This window comes from Oncorhynchus mykiss, chromosome 1 (assembly GCF_057628025.1).
Source record: "Oncorhynchus mykiss isolate SJ-2025 chromosome 1, ASM5762802v1, whole genome shotgun sequence".
NCBI classification, from domain to species: Eukaryota; Metazoa; Chordata; class Actinopteri; order Salmoniformes; family Salmonidae; genus Oncorhynchus; species Oncorhynchus mykiss.
This window is the reverse complement of record NC_143022.1, coordinates 15,602,314-15,621,867: the sequence shown is the minus strand read 5'-3', so window position 1 is coordinate 15,621,867 and position 19,554 is coordinate 15,602,314. Positions and strand designations below refer to the sequence as shown.

The window sequence follows — 19,554 nt, the reverse complement described above, 5'->3', positions numbered from 1 at the left end:
CAGACAAACTGGGTAGCGTTGCCGCTAACGAGTTTGGTAGGAATCCCCCATCTCACTTGTGGTAGTTGGTAGATGGTCTATGTCTCTGGAGAAGTATTCCACCACTTCAAGGTATTTCTTGCCCTCTATTGCTCACACAGGTCAACCGTGATCTTCTGACACAGACCTTTTAGATAAAGGTGTCGTAACATGTGGCCCTCTCTTTTGAGTTGGTTTATTCTCTGTACAGAACTTGCATGATGTCACTTTTCTTGCTTTGTGGGTGCTGATGCCCGGCAACCACACAGACATCTTGGGCCTTTCTCTGGCACTTTGTCAGCCCCATGTGACCTTTGTGTATCGGTTGTAGAACATCTTCTTCCTGTGAAGCTGGGATGACGATCCCGTCTTGATTCAACACTAGTCCATCCAGCTCTCGCTGTGTAGTATCCCTGTAGCGAGTAGGGTAGCTGCGCTATTCTCTGAGGCCAGCCTTTCGGATGTGGCTGATAACCATTTGGAGGTCTCGGCCGCTGCATGTCACCTCTCTGATGTTATCCAGCCTGTGTGTAGACTGTAGACACTGGTCTGCTTTCCACCACATGCTTGGACTTCTTCTTCTTCTGACTGATTTGTTTTCTTTCAGTGGGTTTCTGGCATTGATTATCCATGCCTCCATTAAGCAAATGTGTTTTGTAGATGGTTGTCTTGTTTTTGATTGTCAGGTTGTGGTTAATCCATACTTCCCCCATGGTCCACACTCTTGGACCGCAACATACAGTTGAATCATTGAGGCCTTTTTAACATGGGCTTCTCATAGCCTATTCATACTTGATATCGTACGCAAGTGGTCCATCTATGGCAAATCCTAAGAAGAACGACACCTTTTCAGTGCTGAAACCACTTCTTATTCCACCCAGATAGGCTGGCCGAACTGGGATTTTGAGTTTGCCATAATTGGCATAAAGTTCTGATTGCTCAACGGTTCCATTGACCCTATAGAGACGGTCAACGATTTCCCTCTCCTTAAAAATGTTTCCACTCCGCCAAAGTTGGGCCAAATCAGCACGTGGTAGGCGTGAAAAACACTCATCAAGTTTGGGTTTAGTTACAAGTCTTTGTAATCCTTTTTTTGGACCCAAGTAGAAGTGAGCAATGGTGCTGCTCTTTCTCAACAAATAAGACATTTGCCTGTGGGATGACTTCCCAAGTGAGTTCACATATGCCCTTATATTGGTGTCTTCTGCATTTGAATCTGGCCAAAGCAACAACAAAGCCAGATAGTATGGCTCTGGGTAGGGATGTTGCAATCCTATATCTTGCAATGTTTTCTTAAGAATATCACTGAGTTCATTGTGTCTCTTCACGTGTTTAGATCTTGGCTTCAGTGTGTGGAGAATTATATTTACCAAAATGAAATTGGTTTCTACTTTTCTATTTTGCACAGAATTCTGGCGCAGGAATGTGTAGCATTCTGTGATTTTTTCCACTTCCTCTGCAGTCTTGTCGATCTTTTGATGCAACTTTGCAAGTATCCCTGCAAAGGTGTCTGCATTATTTTCCTCCAGAAACATCCTATGCTCTTCAATATCCACGCTTAATCTGAGTTCAGGTTTGTCCGCTCGTTCTTTAAATATTTCCGCTGGGGAAGAGCAGACCAGTGTTATGTATCTGGTGAAATGATCAGAGATTTTCTTCTGATTCAATGATTCAAGCTCTCCTGTATTGTTTCCTTTTATGTATGTGAAGTAACCATTGAAGAATTCAAAAACTTCCTTGACCTGAGGTTTCAAAGCAAGGAGAAATTGTGTATGTTCTTTGATAATATCAACATATTTACTGTTGATTTCGTTATCTTCTTTGGGCACATGTTTGATGGGTAATGTTCCTTTCAGAAAGCTCTGCATGTACATCCTTTTCACTTTATCAGTACCTTCAAAGAATGGCAGGTTGCTTATCATTTCAAAGACTGTCAGTGTAGTTTCCATCTCTCCCACATAACCAGAGGTGTTGTAGGGTGTTTTTGTGAGATTTTCATCAGTTTGCTCTTCCGTTTCATTCTTCATGGCCAGCTTTTGAGCCATTTGAAAGGCATTTGAGGCTTTTTGTGCTATCTTTAGGTTAGTCTCAAAGTCCTCTGGCTTGAGTGGAGTCTTTAGCTTTTCACTCTGAATATTGTGTTTAAGATTACTTTTGTAAACCTGTCCAACTGTATCAGCTGTGTATGAGTTTTCTTTGACGCCCATGGCCTTTACTGCCCAAATGAGTGCTTGGGGAAAATCTTGCTCATAGAGGTAGAGATACCTTGCAAGAGCTTGAGGAATAGATGCCCTTGTAACAAACCGGGAAGATGCTTTCACAAAGATGTCTCGGATGTTTTGTCCTCCCTCTTGACTGTGAATCTTTTCTATCAATGGAGAAAAATGAGTCGCTCCAACTTTTTTGCGCTGCCTTTCAACTAGCACACGTTGAATTGTTAGCATGAGGGTGTCTTTTACTACACAGGGTTTGAACAATATATCACAGTGCAGCATGTCCAAGGTTATTTCACTCCGTTTAATGTTGTAGCGTCTGTCCAACTCTTCAAGACATGCAGAGGCTATATCATGATGAAGGATTCGAATTGCTTTGTATCCTCCACGTTCCTCAACATTTAATTGTTTTAGCAAATTGGAGTAAGGCTCCATTCTGTCAAGTACACGATCTTCACCCCAGTAAGCCATTCGCAAACTTTTCATCCCCAAAAATTCCTCACAGAGAGACATAGATATGTCTGATTCTGCATCATATGAGTTCAACAGTGCTAAGAAAGCAAGGAGTTGAGCTTTCTTTGTGCTCATGTCCAAGTCCTTCAGAGTGTTGCTCACAACACCAGCTATGTACTTCTTGTCAAAGTTACTCTTCATGATCATAAAACTGTAGAAGTTTTCAGGTTTTTCATGACTTTCTTTAAGTTCCACCAGTTTTTCCTCAAAATCATCTTGTTCCTTTTTGGTCAGTTTAGCAGTTATCTGCAGTCTGTTTGTTGAGCAGTGTTTGAACTGGTCCTCAGGGTTATGGCAACGAACACAACTCACAATAATGACTTTTGAGTTTGATGAATCTTCTACAGTTCTGCTTGTGTTTTCCTCTTCAAAAGCTTGACGAATGCAGTTCTGGAGAGCCTGTGTGTTCTCTGCTTCCTTTGAGTCATCTACTAACAGCAGAACTGGTGTGCATTTCTGGCTCCCGAGCCTCATTAGGTTTTTGACTTGAAAAGCCACTTCAGCTTTTGGTAATGTATTGTCCTTCAACACAGCACATCTGAACTCTCTGCGTAAATCCCACATAACATGCATGGCTAAGGTGGTGCCTCCGCAACCTGGGTGGTGGAACAAATTCAGCAAAACACATGTGGTTTTGGGATCTTGATATTTCACCATCTTTTTCAGATTGTCATATTTGTCTCTTCTAATGAAAGGCTTTGCTTTGGGTTTCTCACAAAAATAGAAGTTCCACCAGTTGACTTTACCCCCTCTGTAGAACTCCTCTTCAACTTTAATTTTGAAGTCTTGAAACTCTGTGCAATTTTCATCATAGACTTTCTCACATTCATTCTGACACAAAATGTCTAGAGCTGTCATCCGGTCTTCATCCTTTTGTTGGAGAACAACAGTGCTGGAGTCAGAAGATGGAAGGAGTCTTCCTGATGGCTGATTGTGTGGTCCAAGTGACATTATAGTACCATTGACTTCACCGAGTGTTAATTCAAATATTGATTGCCTGGTGATGTCAGACTCACATTTCTCCTGTATCAAGTCTTTCCATTTCTCAAATGTGCTCCTAGATTCACAAATACTCACAATGCTTTCCTCGGCATGTGAGTAGAATGCCAGGAAAGTATCAAAGACAGGATCTCTATCAGTTACAGGTGACAGTAGAAGAAATATGACAAGAGTTCTTCCATTTGGAAGAACTTCAGGTTTGCAAATGAATGAAACCATATGCTCAATCTCTCTGCGTTTTCCCCTGAACCAGTCTTTGTAGTCCAGCTGTCTATCCGATTCCCTGTCAAGGTCATGCCTCCCATTACAAAACACCCAGCTGGTCTGCTTATACAGGTTGAGATTTTTTATCACAACATTTGGTTCGCCTTGGAATTGGGCTGGGAGATGGAGATTTGCCACTCTTGATTCTCTGTATGAACTGCATACGCCACCAGGAGCTGCAGAGTCAGGATCAAAGTCCAGGACACAGAACAATTTCAACTTGCTCAGAAACTGTAGATGTTCTATTTGCTCACTGTGACACTTGTTCACAACAATAACGAATTGATCATAGTAGTCCATCATATTTCCTCCACAAGTTAACATGTTTTTCAATTTATCACCCTGATTGGTCTCTCTCCTCAAATCCTTTTTGGGGTCCTGTGCGGTCATCATTTGTGGACCTGAAGAAATAATTACAAAACTAAATCAATTACTGGTGATCCTAACAAATATTACTGATGGTCTTGTTTGTGACAAATTGACAATTATTACTTTTTAACCTAAAAACAGTTATATTGTATTAATACAGGTCCAATGTTAATTGGCTGTGATTGAGATTCAAAGACTCATTTGAATATTGTTTCACTTACCCATATCCCTTTTCAGACGGGCAGCCAGTTCATTGTGTTCGATTCTCCCTAGAATCTGAAGAGTGACATTCAATGTCTCTTCCTCATAGTGCTTTGTCATCGAGTCCGCTACTTCTGTGCGGGTCTTGCTGTCTTCCAAGTGACTCCGTGCAATCGGTCTATATCCATTCAGTTTTAGGTCTTTCAGAGAAGACTTAAAGCGTTTAAACTCGTCCTGATGTAAGTCATCAAGGGTATTCTGGAGCAAGGTAAGGGAACTTGGCGTGCTTGAGATCTGTGGGAATGAAATAGGGTTCGTTTTAAATGTTTTTTTTGGGGGGCCGAGAAGTCAATCAAAATGGTAATGGTTTGCTGCCACACACGTATTGTTGTGTTTAATTTGCAAATATAACCTGCTTTACTAAGCAAGGACTTACTGTATGTTGCGTGTGTGTGTGTGTGTGTGTGCGAGAGAAGCGTACCTCATTAAATAAGGAAGATGCTACACAACCCCTACCTTGGACGGTAACTTTTCTGCAACCATGGCCTGTGGTTTTGGTTCTTCCTTCTTTCGTGTAACCGTTTTCCCTGATGTTTCCACTATTTTGAGCTCTTCCGTGTTTGGTTCTGTCTTCATGGGGGATACAGTCTGAACTGGTAGAACTTGACATAGTTCTACTTGCTTCTCAGGTGTTTTCTGTAGATTTTCTTGGTCACCGTTGATGTGTGTGGGGGGTTGTAATATAGGCTCTGGTCCATTGTTTAACTTTTCTAGCATGCCAATTATTTTAACAGCAGGACCATGTTTAATGCCTAGTTCCACAAGATCATTCTTTTTGAAGCAAAACAGGCAATCGCCTGACACTTCCTCTTCCAAAATACGGTCTACATATTGGTGGTATACCTTCGCCTCTTCCCTTAACCACTGACAAACTTGTTCTGGTGTCCATTTCTTGACGTATGCAGGAAATTGTGATTTATGCTGTAATCCACTCTTCAAATCCTCAAGCATTGACACAATTTTCACAGCCGGACCATGTTTTATGTTCAGATCCAGAAGATCCTTCTTTTGGAAGTATTCTAGGTCTTCCCCTGATACCTCCTCTTCTAGCAACTTGTCTGCATATATGTGGTGAATGTTAACCTGCGTCGTCAACCACTGATGAACTTCTTCCTTCGTCCACTTTTCAATCTGAATTGCAGATTTCATTGAATGGCTCATTGTGAATAAAATATTACTGAAATAGAAAAGAGAGACAAACCAAATTGTTTAGTTTTTGCTGTATGCTTCCCTGGTAGTTTTTTTTGCCTATACTTCAAGATTATATAATCAAATTCATGAAAATGTGGTAATTTAAATTAAGGTAGCCTATATCTAAAATATATATAGTGCATTCAGAAAGTATTCATACACATTTGACTTATTCCACATTTTGTTGTGTTACAGCCTGAATTCAAAATGCATTACATTTATTTTATTTCATGCCCATCTACACACAATACTCCAAAATAAAAAATTGAAAACAGGTTTTTTGAAATAATTGCAAATGTATTGAAAATTAAATACAGAAATATCTCTTTTACATAAGTATTCACACCCCTGAATCAATACATGTTAGAATAACCTTTGGCAGCGATAACAGCTGTGAGGCTTTCTGGGTAAGTTTCTCAGTGGTGTAAAGTACTTAAGTAGTATTTTACTTTCTTTTATTTAACTAGGCAAGTCAGTTAAGAACAAATTCTTATTTTCAATGGCGGCCTAGAAACAGTGGGTTAACTGCCTTGTTCAGGGGCAGAACAACAGATGTTAATTTTTACTTAAGTCGTTTTTTTTTGGGGGGGGTGGGGGGGTATCTGTATTTTACTATTTACATGTTTGACTACTTTTACTCCACTACATTCCTAAAGAAAAAAATTTGTCCAATTCACACACACTTATCAAGAGAACATCCCTTGTCATCCCTACTGCCTCTGATCTGGTGGACTCCCGAAACACAAATGCTTAGTTTGTAAATTATGTCTGAGTGTTGTTGTGTGCCCCTGGCTATCCTTCAATTAAAAAAACAAAAACAAAAGTAAAAAGAAAACTGTGCCGTTTGCTTAATAATATAAGAAATGTGAAATTATTTATACTTTTACTTTTGATACTTAAGTATATTTAAAACCAAATACCTTTAAAATTATACTCAAGTAGTACTGGGTGACTTTCACTTTTACTTGAGTCACCTTAATAGAAAATATCTTTACTTTTACTCAAGTATGACAATTTGGTACTTTTTCCACCACTATGAGCTTTGCACACCTGGATTGTACAATATTTGTACATTATTATTTAAAAAATTATTCAAGCTCTGTCAAGTTGGTTGTTGATCATTGATAGACAGCCATTTTCAAGTCTTGCCATACAATGCCGTCTTGGTAAGCAACTGTACATTTGGCCTTGTGTTTTAGGTTATTGTCCTGCTGAAAGGTGAATTTGTTTGCCAGTGTCTGTTGGAAAACAGACTGAACCAGGTTTTCCTCTAGAATTTAGCCTGTGCTTAGCTCTATTACATTTATTTTTATTCTAAAAAAACTCCCTAGTCATTGTCGATGAAAAGCATACACATAAAATGATGCAGCCACCCCCATGTTTGAAAATATGAAGAGTGGGTACTTAGTGATGTGTTGTATAGGATTTGCCCCAAACATATCACTTTGTATGCAGGACAAAAAGTTAATAACTTTGCCACATTTTTTGCAGTATTACTTCAGTGCCATGTTCCAAACAGGATGAATGTTTTGGAATATTTGTATTCTGTAGACTACAATGTTGTTGATCCATCTTCAATTTTATTATTTTATAACCATTAAACTCTGTAACTGTTTTAAAATCACATTCGGCCTCATGATGAAATCCCTGAGCGATTTCCTTCCTCTCCGGCTAGTGAGTGAGGAAGGACGACTGTATCTTTTTAGTGACTGGGTGTATTGATAACCCATCCAAAGTGTAATTAATAACTTCACCATGCTTTTCAGAAAACATTTCTAAAAACATCCATTCCACTTTGACATTATGGATATTGTGTGACACAATATTGTGTGACACCAGTGACACAATCAACATTTTATCCATTTTAAATTTAGGCTGTGGAACAAGTGAATACTTTCTGAATCACTGTATTTGGTACTTTCTGAATCACTGTATTTGGTAGCCTACAGACAGATTAGTCTTCTCTTTTCATCAGAATCCATTTGCTTTCCAACCTGTGATTGTATTTTAAGGCCTGTTTTGGCTGCATGTAGACATGCCTTGTGATTGGGCTACACAATCCACAGCAATTGACAATTACATGAAGTTGATGCAAAGAGTCAATATTTGCAGTGTTGACCCTTCTTTTTTAAGACCTCTGCAATCCACCCTGTTATGCTGTCAATTAACTTCTGGGCCACATCCTGACTGATGGCAGACCATTCTTGTAAAATCAATGCTTGAAGTTTGTCAGAATTTGTGGGTTTTTGTTTGTCCACCCGCCTCTTGAGGATTGACCACAAGTACTCAATGGGATTAAGGTCTGGGGAGTTTCCTGGCCATGGACCCAAAATATCAATGTTTTGTTCCCCGAGCCACTTAGTTATCACTTTTGCCTTATGACAAGGTGCTCCATCATGCTGGAAAAGGCAGTGTTTGTCACCAAACTGTTCCTGGATGGTTGGGAGAAGTTGCTCCCGGAGGATGTGTTGGTACCATTCTTTATTCATGGCTGTGTTCTTAGGCAAAATTGTGAGTGAGCCCACTCCCTTGGCTGAGAAGCTACCCCACACATGAATGGTCTCAGGATGCTTTACTGTTGGCATGACACAGGACTGATGGTAGAGCTCACCTTGTCTTCTCTGGACAAGCTTTTTTCCAGATGCCCCAAACAATCGGAAAGGGGATTCATCAGAGAAAATGACTTTACCCCAGTCCTCAGCAGTCCAATCCCTGTACCTTTTGCAGAATATCAGTCTGTCCCTGATGTTTTCCTGGAGAGAAGTGGCTTCTTTGCTGCCCTTCTTGACACCAGGCCATCCTCCAAAAGTCTTCGCCTCACTGTGCATGCTGATGCACTCACACCTGCCTGCTGCCATTCCTGAGCAAGCTCTGTACTGGTGGTGCCCCGATCCCCGCAGCTGAATCGACACAAATCAATTCTTACACAGAACCCTAACCGGCTGCGCGCCTGCGCCATCGTAAGCCATTGTGTGCCATTGTGCATAAATATATTTTGTCCCCCTACACCAAACGCGATCACGACATGCAGCTTAAAATTTCACAACAAAATCTGAACCAATTACATTAACTTGGGGACAGGTCGAAAAGCATTAAACATGTATGGCAATTTAGCTAGTTAGCTTGCACTTGCTAGCTAATTTGTCCTATTTAGCTAGCTTGCTGTTGCTAGCTAATTTGTCCTGGGATATAAACATTGAGTTGTTATTTTACCTGAAATGCACAAGGCCCTCTACTCCAACAATTAATCCACACATAAAACCGTCAACCGTTTCCAGTCATCTCTCCTCCTTCCAGGATTTTTCATCTTTTAATTTATATGGTGATTGGCATCTAAACTTTTTTTTAGTATTACCACAACGACCGGCAAAACAGATCGTCTTTCCATCACCCACGTGGGTATAACCAATGAGGAGATGGCACGTGGGTACCTGCTTCTCTAAACCAATGAGGATATGGAAGAGGCAGGACTTGCAGCGCGATCTGCATCAGAAATAGAACTGATTTTTATCTATTTTAGCCCTTGGCAACGCAGACGCTCGTTGGCGCAATAATTGAATAACATGGATTTTAAAATTTATTTTGCAACACTGGCGCAAGCGACACCAGCGGTGTGGTCAGCCTGTTAGAATATCAGGCACTTTTCTATGACTCAAAAGTCTAACTGGCGCGAGATGGCACACGCGAGCAAGATGAAACATAATTGCTCGAGCAAACACTTGAGTCTAGAGAAGAAATGTGGCGAGCAGAGGACAGGCCAGTGTGGTGCGTGCAAATTATCTTTTGATCTTGCTAGTGTGACTGAGCGAGAGAACTGCATTTCCACAATTAATTAGAGAGTAGAGATTTTTGTTCACCTGAAGAAATACTTACTTTATGTCAAGACTTTACTGCACTTTCATAAATACGCCACATCCCGACTCCCCACAGGGATGTCTTCTCTCTCCCATCACACCAATTTTCCAGTTTGCTCCCCAATGACCAATTTGCTCTCACAACTGCTTACTTTACTTTTTAACAGGGAAATTCAAGACAATTAACATAGCCTGTAGCAGTCCACTGAAATGCAATTGGTCAGGTTTTTGGACCAATCACGGCTTGACTGCTCTCCGAACCGGATTTTCGACCAAAGAGATGAAAGGAGACGGTGAAAGGTGAATGATGGCTGATAATAATACAGAGCTAAGTTTGATCGTTTTTTCAGTAGAGAAACTACACTCAAAAAAATATAGAAACGCAACATGCAAAGATTTCTAAGATTTTACAGAGTTACAGTTTATATAAGGAAATAAATCAATTGAAATCTGTGGATTTCACATGACTGGAACTACAGATATGCATCAGTTAGTCACAGAAACCTTGTGGATCAAAAATCCAGTCAGTATCTGGTGTGACCCCTATTTGCCTCATGCATCTCCTGCGCATAGAGTTGATCAGGCTGTTGATTGTGGCCTGTGGAATGTTGTCCCAGTCCTCTTCAATGGCTGCGTGAAGTTGCTGGATATTGGCGGGAACTGGAACACGCTGTCGTACACATCAACCCAGAGCATCTTAAATATGCTCAATGGGTGACATGTCTGGTGAGTACAGTATGCAGGCCATGGAAGAACTGGGACATTTTCATCTTACAGGAGTTGTGTACAGATCCTTGAGGCCGTGCATTATCATGCTGAAACATGAGGTGAAGACAGAGAATGAATGGCACGACAATGGGCCTCAGGATCTTGTCACGGTATCTCTGCGTTCAAATTGCCATCAATAAAATGCAATTGTGTTCATTGTCCGAAAACGTATGCCTTCCCATACCATAAACCCACCGCCACCATGGGGCACTCTATTCACAACATTGACATCAGCAAACCGCTCGTCTACACGACGCCATATTGCCATCTGTCCAGTAAAGTTGAAACCGGGATTCATCCGTGAAGAGCACACTTCTCCAGTGTACCAGTGGCCATCGAAGGTAAGCATTTGCCCACCGTATCAAAACCCTGCTGAGGATGACGAGCTTTCCTGAGGCGGTTTCTGACAGTTTGCGCGGAAATTCAGTGGTTGTGCAAACTCAGTTTCATCAGCTGTCTTGGGGGCTGGTCTCAGATGATCAAGCAGGTGAAGAAGCAGGATGTGGAGGTCCTGGGGTGGCTTAGTTACATGTGATCTGCGGTTGTGAGGCCAGTTGGACGTTCTGCCAAGTTCTCTAAAACAATGTTGGAGGCGGCTTGTGGTAGATAAATTAACATTCAATTCTCTGGCAACAACTCTGGTGGACATTCTGGCAGTCAGCATGCCAATTGACACATCTGTGGCATTGTGTTCTGTGACAATCATCCAATCAGATCAGAGTTTATGACTCAAAGGGCTCCCTCCAAAGCATCGGGTCAGATGGTCTAGACTTGCTGACGTACCTCAACCCTCTCTATACTTCAATTCCAAAACATAGGAAATCGTGGATGTGGTATATTAACCCTTTGTACTTGTGGGATTTGGCCTACAGTTGAAGTCGGAAGTTTACATACACCTTAGCCAAATACATTTAAACTCAGTATTTCACAATTCCTGACATTTAATCCTAGTAAAAAATTCCCTGTCTTAGGTCAGTTAGGATCAACACTTTATTTTAAGAATGTGAAATGTCAATAATAGTAGAGAATGATTTATTTCAGCTTTTATTTTTTTTCATCACGTTCCCAGTGGGTCAGAAGTTTGCATAGACTCAATTAGTATTTGGTAGCATCGCCTTTAAATTGTTTAACTTGGGGTCAAACATTTGGGATAGCCTCCCACAAGCTTCCCACAATAAATTGTGTGAATTTGGGCTCATTCCTCCTGACAGAGCTGCAGTAACTGAGTCCGGTTTGTAGGCATCCTTGCTCGCACACGCTTTTTCAGTTCTGCCCACACATTTTCTATGGGATTGAGGTTAGGGCTTTGTGATGGCCACTCCAGTACCTTGACTTTGTTGTCCTTAAGCCATTTTGCCACAACTCTGGAAGTATGCTTGGGATTGTTTACGGTTGTCCATTTGGAAGACCCATTTGTGACCAAGCTTTAACTTCTTGACTGATGTCTTGAGGTGATGCTTCCCCTTTTTCCTCCAAACATAATTACGGTCATTATGGCCGAACAGTTCTATTTTTGTTTCCTCAGACCAAAGGACATTTCTCCAAAAAGTATGATCTTTGTCCCCATGTGCAGTTGCAAACCATAGTCTGGCTTTTTTATGGTGGTTTTGGAACAGTGGCTTCTTCCTTGCTGAGCAGCCTTTCAGGTTATGTCGATATAGGACTGGTTTTACTGTGGTCCTTTGCTGTTGTTCTGGGATTGATTTGCACTTTTTGCACCAAAGTATGTTCATCTCTAGGAGACAGAATGCGTCTCCTTCCTGAGTGGTATGACTGCTGCCTGGTCCCATCATGTTTATACTTGCGTACTATTGTTTGTACTGATGAACGTGGTACATTCAAGCGGTTGGAAATTGCTCCCAAGGATGAACCAGATTTGTGGAGGTCTACAATGTTTTGGTTGATTTCTTTTGATTTTCCCATGATGTCAAGCAAAGAGGCATTGCGTTTTACGGTAGGCCTTGAAATACATCCACAGATACACCTCCAATTGACTCAAATGATGTCAACTAGCCTATCAGAAGCTTCTAAAGCCATGACATCATTTTCTGGAATTTTCCAAGCTGTTTAAAGGCACAGTCAACTTAGTGTACGTAAACTTCTGACCCACTGGAATTGTGATACAGTGAATTAAAAGTGAAATAATCTGTCTGTAAACAATTGTTGGAAAAATGAATTGTGTCATGCACAAAGTAGATGTCCTAACAGACTTGGCAAAACTATAGTTTGTTAACAAGAAATTTGTGGAGTGGTTGAAGTTTTAATGACTCCAACCTAAGTGTATGTAAACTTCTGACTTCAACTGTATATGGATAGGGCTAAACTGAAATGTTTCTCACAGAAGAACTATGAAATGCATAACCATGGTAGCAATTGTTTTGAGATTATGGGAAAATTATTCAACCAAATAGGTGAGGACAACAATAGCAGAAGCATAAATATTAACGAAATCTGAATATACTCTGGATACAATCAGTAACATGAGAATAATATTCCTGGCAAATATGGGGTAGGTGCAACATAAGACAAAAACTTTTTGAGTTTGAGGGTTTGAGTGAGCTGACTAACTGGTGTCTCCAAGTGGACAAACCTCTCCAAAGTGTGCATAGTTCCTCAGTAATTTCAATGCACGTTTATGACTCAAAGAAGAGTCTAGGACTATAGGGAGCTTCTTTGAGCTCTTCTAGCTGTGTCGTTGAGGAACTAGAGCAAGCACAGTTGTAGTTGTTTGGAACACAACCCTACATCCTTACCATCACACAATTACTGTTCACGCAAACCAGAAACGTTCCATTATAAATCGCAATCTGGGTCAGGTGGGCATCATTTGAAAGCGTGTTATAAAATACGATATTAGGGTGTTAGGCTTTCACAATGCATTTCAGGAAAACAGATCGTTGTGAGGAATAATCGAAAGGAATCATTGTGAGTGCATTCAGATGTGTGCCACGGTTATTTTTCTTCACAAAAGTCAATTGATGCAGCGGTGTGTCAATCTAAGTAACATAATTTAAAAAATCTCCATCAAAATCCGTCAATTTAATCTAGACATATCTGCCGATGTCGCACTTTCGCATCAGCAGTGAAAGGTGGCAGAGCTAGTTGGTGTGTGAGACATCCCGAAAATCAGTCTTCTCACAAAGCGTCTGTAGTGTCCGAACACTCTATGGAAGGGGGAGACTCTCACAATGGTTCTCTCTGTTTGGTTCTATGACCCCCACAAGTGTCACGGGACTCGTCTGCAGATAACCGGTACCGGTTAAACATTTTTTAATGGAAGTACAGGACGGTTTTTGGTTCCAACCGCTGTGTCTTTGTGAGACGCAGAGTAGATGAACGGATCATCTCCACATGTGGTTCCCACTGTGTGCCTACCCAAAAAATGAGTTATATGTGTAAAAAATAAAATAATTATACACATACAGTGCCTTGCGAAAGTATTCGGCCCCCTTGAACTTTGCGACCTTTTGCCACATTTCAGGCTTCAAACATAAATATATAAAACGGTATTTTTTGTGAAGAATCAACAACAAGTGGGACACAATCATGAAGTGGAACGACATTTATTGGATATTTCAAACTTTTTTAACAAATCAAAAACTGAAAAATTGGGCGTGCAAAATTATTCAGCCCCTGAGTCAGTTCATTTTTCTTGTTCAAACATGCATTAAAACCCCCTAGAGTTTATTGATGCACTGGTGCTTAAATATAAGTAACATAATAAAATCATTACCATCAAAATCCATCAGTTTATGCTAGTGACTTGTCTGAAGGTAACCAGTACTGGATAAAAAGCTTAGTTTTGTGCCTACTCCCCAAAAAGTGTTTAAATATGTATAAAAAAATGCTTATATATATTTATATATTTTCTGTTCTGAGCTTTCTTATATCTCCTAGATATAGGACAGACACTTATTTTTGGACTGTCATTTTTGCCATTTATGAATGTGTTATTCAATGCGTTTCTATGTGCTATAGTAGTGAAAGGCCAAATTCAAAAGTTTACAAACAATTTTATATTTTAAACCTAAAGAGGTCCTAAAACTCCAAATCAAATAGCTAAATGATCCATAGTATGACCATCTTAAAACAATTCCACATGTCAGCTTAGAACCCCCGCCCCAACAGCTTAGACTTAAATACACAACATTTGTGTTCCAGGTTCTGAATCAAGGGTCTGGATGAAGATGTTCAAACTCTATCATATACAGTGCCTTGCGAAATTATTCGGCCCCCTTGAACTTTGCGACCTTTTGCCACATTTCAGGCTTCAAACATAAAGATATAAAACTGTATTTTTTTGTGAAGAATCAACAACAAGTGGGACACAATCATGAAGTGGAACGATATTTATTGGATATTTCAAACTTTTTTTAACAAATCAAAAACGGAAAAAATGGGCGTGCAAAATTATTCAGCCCCTTTACTTTCAGTGCAGCAAACTCTCTCCAGAAGTTCAGTGAGGATCTCTGAATGATCCAATGTTGACCTAAATGACTAATGATGATAAATACAATCCACCTGTGTGTAATCAAGTCTCCGTATGAATGCACCTGCACTGTGATAGTCTCAGAGGTCCGTTAAAAGCGCAGAGAGCATCATGAAGAACAAGGAACACACCAGGCAGGTCCGAGATACTGTTGTGAAGAAGTTTAAAGCCGGATTTGGATACAAAAAAAAATCCCAAGCTTTAAACATCCCAAGGAGCACTGTGCAAGTGATAATATTGAAATGGAAGGAGTATCAGACCACTGCAAATCTACCAAGACCTGGCCGTCCCTCTAAACTTTCAGCTCATACAAGGAGAAGACTGATCAGAGATGCAGCCAAGAGGCCCATGATCACTCTGGATGAACTGCAGAGATCTACAGCTGAGGTGGGAGACTCTGTCCATAGGACAACAATCAGTCGTATATTGCACAAATCTCGCCTTTATGGAAGAGTGGCAAGAAGAAAGACATTTCTTAAAGATATCCATAAAAAGTGTCGTTTAAAGTTTGCCACAAGCCACCTGGGAGACACCCCAAACATGTGGAAGAAGGTGCTCTGGTCAGATGAAACCAAAATTGAACTTTTTGGCAACAATGCAAAACGTTATGTTTGGCGTAAAAGCAACACAGCTGAACACACCATCCCCACTGTCAAACATGGTGGTGGCAGCATCATGGTTTGGGCCTGCTTTTCTTCAGCAGGGACAGGGAAGATGGTTAAAATTGATGGGAAGATGGATGGAGCCAAATACAGGACCATTCTGGAAGAAAACCTGATGGAGTCTGCAAAAGACCTGAGACTGGGACGGAGATTTGTCTTCCAACAAGACAATGATCCAAAACATAAAGCAAAATCTACAATGGAATGGTTCAAAAATAAACATATCCAGGTGTTAGAATGGCCAAGTCAAAGTCCAGACCTGAATCCAATCGAGAATCTGTGGAAAGAACTGAAAACTGCTGTTCACAAATGCTCTCCATCCAACCTCACTGAGCTCGAGCTGTTTTGCAAGGAGGAATGGGAAAAAATGTCAGTCTCTCGATGTGCAAAACTGATAGAGACATACCCCAAGCGACTTACAGCTGTAATCGCAGCAAAAGGTGGCGCTACAAAGTATTAACTTAAGGGGGCTGAATAATTTTGCACGCCCAATTTTTCAGTTTTTGATTTGTTAAAAAAGTTTGAAATATCCAATAAATGTTGTTCCACTTCATGATTGTGTCCCACTTGTTGTTGATTCTTCACAAAAAAATACAGTTTTATATCTTTATGTTTGAAGCCTGAAATGTGGCAAAAGGTCGCAAAGTTCAAGGGGGCCGAATACTTTCGCAAGGCACTGTATTTGCGTATGTATTACAGATGGCAGAACTTGAGATTCACGGCCTTGGTGAAGACACAGGAACTCGATGAGTCAACATTATGGCATCTTCGTCGATACCATGCCGTGTCTCTGGCAGAGTATGTGGTGATGAAGATGACACACCACAGGTATGTAACTGGAGTCCACCTCATAGTTTATGCATAATTTTGCAATTGGAATGTTTGATCAATAAAATATTATGAACTTTATATTTCCAGAACACTTTTTTTTTTTTTTCTGAATTTTTATCCCCTTTTTCTCCCCAATTTCGTGGTGTCCAAATTGTTGTAGTAGCTACTATCTTGTCCCATCACTACAGCTCCCGTACGGGCTCGGGAGAGACGAAGGATGAAAGTCATGCGTCCTCCGATACACAACCCAACTTAGCCGCACTGCTTCTTAACAGCGCGCATCCAACCCGGAAGCCAGCCGCACCAATGTGTTGGAGGAAACACCGTGCACCTGGCAACCTTGGCTAGTGCGCACTGCGCCCGGCCCGCCACAGGAGTCGCTGGTGCGCGATGAGACAAGGACATCCCTATCCCAAAAATGGCTAAAAAAATGTTTTTGCTTTGTCATTTTGGGGTTGTGTGTAGGTTGATGAGGGGAAAAAACGATTTAATCAATTTTAGGATAAGGCTGTAACATAACAAAATGTGGAAAAAGTCAAGGGGTCTGAATACTTTCTGAATGTACTGTATAGGCCTAAGGCTGAGACAATAAGAAGACACCGTGGCAGAATAAATTAAACCACACCTTAGTTTTAAAACAAAACCGGAGAGAAACATCTGTCCGGTGGAGTCCACAAAGCATAATACATGTAACAAACAGTTATGTGACCTACAGCATGGTCAAGCAAGTTAATGTTAATTACATTTTCGAGTTACCGCAAGTCTCAAAGAAAACAGGAGCTACCTCCAGTATTCCGGCACCAATTCAACATCATCTAATCACCTATGCTTAGTCTAATACTGTGACAACAAAAAAAATGTCAAAAACAATTTATTCCAATCAACGTAAGCTAAAAATTATGTGGCTGTCCATGGTTCTGTTGTGTGTTTGTGTGTGGGTGTTCGCAAGTAGAAAAAACACGTTGACTCACCCTACTTGTAGAGAAACGCCAATGCCATCCTCCACACTTTCATGTTGATGAAACAGTCTATGACTGTCCAACAGTACATGCTTTTTTTGTTGTTGTCCTAGGCTACCTGGCTAAAATGCTTGCTCGCTAGCCTTTCTTTTATGGAGAATGTTAGCTAGTTAATATTAGCCTACTACATCTAGCTATATATTGTACGTCCATCCTCTCAGGCCAGGGGAACAATGTATGAATGGATCAGAATCGCCGTTATAATCATTGGACAGTACAGAGAATTAAGAAAAACCACAAGTCCAAATCCCCATCCATGGCTAATTTAGGAAAAATACAATTTTAGCTAGTTATCCAACAACACAACGAGATGCAACAATTCAAGTAGTTTCTGTCAATGAAGTATTGCTCTCGATGTGATTGAAGTGAAGCCAAATCCAAACGAGCTTCCGTTGACACTTTTTTTAGTGCGCCAGGACCATTAACATTTTAGCTCAACACTGATTGGCTATTATTTAATACTTGTAGTTTTTTTTTTATCAAGGGAGGCCAAATGCTCACCGACTTACCTTGCATTCAATGCTACGGGTGGCAACAATGTCATACTCTTTTTGACCAGACAGCATCAGATAGATGGGCTACACATACAGAGACAGAGGGGCGCTGTTTCGCTTGCTTTCTAATGATGAGATACAGTTGAAGTCGGATGTTTACATACACTTAGGTTGGAGTCATTAAAACTTGTTTTTCAACCACTCCACAAATTTCTTGTCAATAAAATATAGTTTTGGCAAGTCGGTTAGGACACCTACTTTGTGCATGACACAATTCATTTTTCCAACAATTGTTTACAGACAGATTATTTCATTATTAAACCAAAATGTATATAAAAACATGCTTGTCAAAATATGCTTACTTCAAAACAGGAATAGAATGTTCATCCAGTTTTGTACACAAGTTGAATAAACGAACACTGAAAAAAAAATTGACGAGCGTTATTCAAATCAAATCAAATTATTACACGATAGCTGCTGGTTCAAAATGCATTCCATACATTACTTTATTTTCAGGACTTACATTTATTTTAAATCACAAAGCTAATTTCATCAATCATAATGTAAAGAGATTATTTTAAGTGTTCATTTTTTTACATGTCAAGTTGAAGCCATTTCAGAATGCTATAATTAACTTATTCAGAACTGGCCACAAATGTGCTTTATTTGGTATATGTCACCTCTTAAATGTGTAACCTGATCCACTAGCCTGATTGCTGCCTTAGTTTCGTTTCACTGAATCCATGTATCATACCCATACTAATTCATTAAAGTAGCTCATCATAGTGTGTAAAATAAATAGATGGTTGTATATTTTTTGTTTGTGTTGGTAGAATGTTTATTCCGGTTCTACATCGATGGTTTACTCAAACATTTAAAATAACGTATGACCTTTATTCTAATTCACGATATCACTTTGATTATTATTATTATTATTATTGCCTTCATGTGCCCACTCCAAATTGTACATTAATAAAGTATACAATTAATCAATAGCAGTGCTTGACTTGGGCAGGAGCTCACCTGAGCAGAGTACTGGCACCTCAGATTTTCTACTGTTTGAGTTCCTGTTCCTCTTATAGAATTTTTGCTCAAAAGTTTGTGGAGCTCCTGCACTTAAATATTAACAGTACCCACACCCAAAATGAGTAATGGCACCTATTTCAGTCCAAGTCAAGCACTGATCTATAGCAACGAATAGGACTTACCCATTCCAGCTGCATAGAGATGCCGTCACATCACTGCTCCTCTACATTTCTTGATTGTAGGCTACTTCCTTACAACAAGGCGCTTTCTTGTGTCTTGGTAGGAGACAGCTTTTTTGATTGGTCAGAGTCTGATCACTGATCCAATCAAATGATTGTTTACCCTATTTGGGCATAGATTATCCTCATAGGAGGCTGACGTTTGAGCTGAGCCAGATCTTTACAATGGCAACCTGAAAAGTAGGTCACGAGCTAGGGTGTGGTGCATTGGTATTAATCCTAGTGCTTTACAGGCCTATTTCATGTACAGTACACGAAAAGTTTGCCCAAGCATACCTTCTTCCGTTGTGTTAAGCAATAATCGAAATAGCTGAGATTACTTAAAGCATTCTCCAAGGTACAAC

The 19,554-nt window shown here is 40.2% G+C and overlaps 1 protein-coding gene across 2 annotated transcripts; it reads right to left on the bottom strand.

The window, feature by feature from the left end:
• Nucleotides 1-610: 610 nt before the first annotated feature.
• Nucleotides 611-19,249, bottom strand: LOC110486057 (sterile alpha motif domain-containing protein 9). 2 transcript variants are annotated; one of them, XM_036947133.2, is made up of 5 exons: nt 19,154-19,249; nt 18,308-18,364; nt 5,094-5,814; nt 4,598-4,871; nt 611-4,408 (listed from the first exon to the last, which is right to left on the bottom strand). In XM_036947133.2, exons 3-5 carry the CDS (start codon nt 5,796-5,798, stop codon nt 801-803), a joined length of 4,587 nt encoding a protein of 1,528 aa, XP_036803028.2. In that variant the 5' UTR covers nt 5,799-5,814; nt 18,308-18,364; nt 19,154-19,249; the 3' UTR covers nt 611-800. The 2 variants fall into 2 exon arrangements, with proteins under 2 accessions (XP_036803028.2, XP_090042156.1); XM_090186030.1 differs by lacking the exon at nt 18,308-18,364 and having other exon boundaries at nt 19,154-19,223.
• Between the last annotated feature and the right edge of the window lie 305 nt (nt 19,250-19,554).

What these genes read in the sequence shown, in the direction of transcription:
- LOC110486057 (XM_036947133.2), bottom strand. Translation starts at nt 5,798, where the DNA reads ATGAGCCATTCAATGAAATCTGCAATTCAGATTGAAAAGTGGACGAAG. An exon ending in CAGAAAAGTTACCGTCCAAG is followed by an intron (nt 4,872 to 5,093) that starts GTAGGGGTTGTG and finishes TCATTCCCACAG; the next exon opens with ATCTCAAGCACGCCAAGTTC. An exon ending in CCGTCTGAAAAGGGATATGG is followed by an intron (nt 4,409 to 4,597) that starts GTAAGTGAAACA and finishes TTATTTCTTCAG; the next exon opens with GTCCACAAATGATGACCGCA.